Source organism: Pinus tabuliformis, chromosome Q, assembly GCF_031772625.1.
Source record: "Pinus tabuliformis cultivar Carrire ecotype Pingquan chromosome Q, CPIR1, whole genome shotgun sequence".
Classification (NCBI taxonomy): domain Eukaryota; kingdom Viridiplantae; phylum Streptophyta; class Pinopsida; order Pinales; family Pinaceae; genus Pinus; species Pinus tabuliformis.
Window position 1 is genome coordinate 365,619,281 of NC_142296.1, and position 2,782 is coordinate 365,622,062.

The 2,782-nt window shown below is 40.7% G+C and overlaps 1 protein-coding gene across 1 annotated transcript; it reads right to left on the bottom strand.

Moving 5' to 3' along the window:
- Positions 1–506: 506 nt before the first annotated feature.
- Positions 507–1,745, bottom strand: LOC149219679 (uncharacterized). Its single transcript, XM_089386885.1, has one exon. It carries the CDS (start codon positions 1,743–1,745, stop codon positions 507–509), a length of 1,239 nt encoding a protein of 412 aa, XP_089243011.1.
- Between the last annotated feature and the right edge of the window lie 1,037 nt (positions 1,746–2,782).

A 2,782-nucleotide genomic window follows, 5' to 3' on the forward strand; every position in this document is an offset into this window, starting at 1 on the left:
ATTTTCATAATGGCAGCCTCTATATTTTGAGAGAACATGGAGTGAAGGCATTCCTGAGTATTGGCCACAACATCCAGAATATTGCGCCCCTTCAGAAAAGCATGTTGATTTGATGATAAGTAGGAGGCCAGCATTCTTTTTATTCTTTCAGCAATAACCTTTGTGATGATTTTGAAGGAGATATTGCATAGAGAAATCGGTCTAAAGTCATGAAAAGAATCTGGCACCCCCTTTTTAGGAATTAGGGAAATCAAAGTAGAAGTAGTATTACGGTGAAAGCTACCAGACATCCTGGACGCTTCCACCATTCTCAGAAGATCCTGTTTGATAAGGTCAAAAAAGTGGATGAAGAACTCAATTGACCAGCCATTCGGGCTGGGGCTCTTGTCTTTCTTGAAAGACTTCATAATTCCAAGAAGCTCCTCTTCAGAGATTGGCTAGAACAGGGCCTCATTCTTCTCATCATCAAACATTTGAGGAATCAGATCAATACCCCATAGAATGTCCTAGAATGCAATGTCTTTCCCTCTGCTGAATTGTTTCTTGAAATAACTAACAGCCTGCTTAGTAATGTCTTCTTGAGAAACAACAAAACCTCCTTTATCATCCCTTATCTTCCATATGGAGTTTTTAACTCGTCTGGCGTTTGCATAATTATGAAAAAACTTAGTGTTTTTGTCGCCTTCCTGAAGCCATAAGGCCCTGCTTTTAAGCCTCCAAAAAGATTCCTCCTGCTTCAGCAATTTAAATTTTTTTCTTTCCAGCTCTCTTATGCTGCATTTCAACCTAAAAGAGCATGTATTAGAATCTGATAATTGCAAAAGAGTGTCCAGCTCTTGTTGGACTGATTGAAGGTCCCGCTTATCTTTCTGCCTTTTTTGAATTTGCCATTTTTTCACTAGCTTTCTGATCTCTGTCATCTTTTCTCTGAATGTTGAAAAAGGGGGGATCTTATCCCTTGCTTTTAGCTCTTTCCATGCATTGGAAATATATTCATTAAATGCTGGATCCTGTAAGAGATTTCTGTCGAACTTGAAAGGATATCCCTTTCTGAAATGCTTTTCCAGCCAAGTTAATAGAATGGGTCTATGATCCGATACCAGTACATTTTCCACTGCTGAAAAGGGCATGCCCATCTTATCAAGGATACTGATATGTACAAGAAATCGATCAATTCTTTTAGCAATATAGGCCTTATCAGATCTGCCATTTGTCCATGTCGGCTTCATCTTCGGGGGGACGATATCCACCATATTTTTGTTTAGCAGCTCAAGCTTAATGTAATCAACAAGCAAGTCCTTTTTCTTTCCATAACCCCAGCATTCTTCTGAACTTAGTGTAACATTTAAATCACCAGCAATTAGGAGATGTTCAATATCAAACAAGTCTGATGAGAAAAATTTATCCCAAAAAGGAGCTCTATTTTTGTATGGCGCATAAATATTTAAGATATTAATAGGAATGTCTTTGCCCCTACTGGATGTCGATATGATAATCCTAGCAAAACATTTATAAGCTTTAGCTCTTACTCGCGAAGGATCCCACAGAGTTGCAAGTCCCCCTGATAAACCTCGAGCCTCTATAGCTACCATATACCAAGATGGAAGCATTTTCCTGAAGTAAGAAATGGTAGCTTCACGACTGTGCATAGTTTCCTGGATAAGAATTATTCCAGCCCTGGAAGAGAAGAAGAAATTATTTAGCATTAAGAATTTGGGATCAATGCCAAGACCCCTGATATTCATAGAAACAATTGGAATCATTTGGATGATTCACCAACCATGCTTGCTCTAAGAGGCTGTGAATCTGGCATATCATAAATAGGCACATCAACCAAAGAAAGATTCCTAACCCCACTGTCCGTGACAGTAGTTCTTCCTCTAAAATGCCTGCTGCCACCTCGACTCTTTTTCCTAACGGTTATATTTTTAGCAGAGTCCGGGCTGATGAAAGGCGAATCCTGGTTCCCGGGCTTAATGATCGTTCAAGGCTCCAATTCAAGAGACTTTCTGTTGAGAAGAAATCCAAATCGCTGTCATAAGGATTGACTGGGGATGATGCAGGTGAATTTACAGGGGTAACCGACATACAAGGCTCCTTTCCTTTTATATGGGATAAGAGACTTTGATCAGGGGGAGGTGATGAAGACGAAATAGGAATGGGGATAGAACCAACAGAAAAATCCTTTACCCGCATGGGACTCGGGGATGGAATTGCTTGATCGTCTCTTGGCTCCGGGATGGGAGAGCATTGAAGCACTATAGGACTACTGTTCAGGGGATCATTGAGATTATCAGGGCTGCCAGGTGGAGGATCCTGGGTTAATACTCGCGGGGAATCTATAGATTTAAGGATATGGCCTTCCATCATCTCCGAGGAGGAAGGACTAATTGATGATGCTTGTCTGCTCGCCTTTTGCCTAAGAATCCTGTTTTTATGAAGCTTGTGGCTGGGGCAATTTTTTATTAAATGGCCAGTTTTATGACAAGCTGCGCATCTGAACGGGATGCCCCAGAAATCCAATCTTTGCTTGATAATCTGATTCCTCCATGCAATCTCAATATGGTCTGGATATCCCCCTCTGTACGATTTTTCTATGAGGATCCAAGCTATTCTTTTATCCTTTTCTCCTAAACACCATGGGTCAACATAGATAAATCTACCTATAGAATTACCAATCTCCTCGAGGGTTTCCTTTGACCATAGCTCTAAGGGAAGGTTTGGACATTTCACCCATATGAGATTGTTTGAGGGTGTATTTTTCAGCGGGTCGAAGCCAATA

Excerpts from the sequence above, each read along its gene's own strand:
- LOC149219679 (XM_089386885.1), bottom strand. The coding sequence starts at position 1,745 with ATGAATATCAGGGGTCTTGGCATTGATCCCAAATTCTTAATGCTAAAT.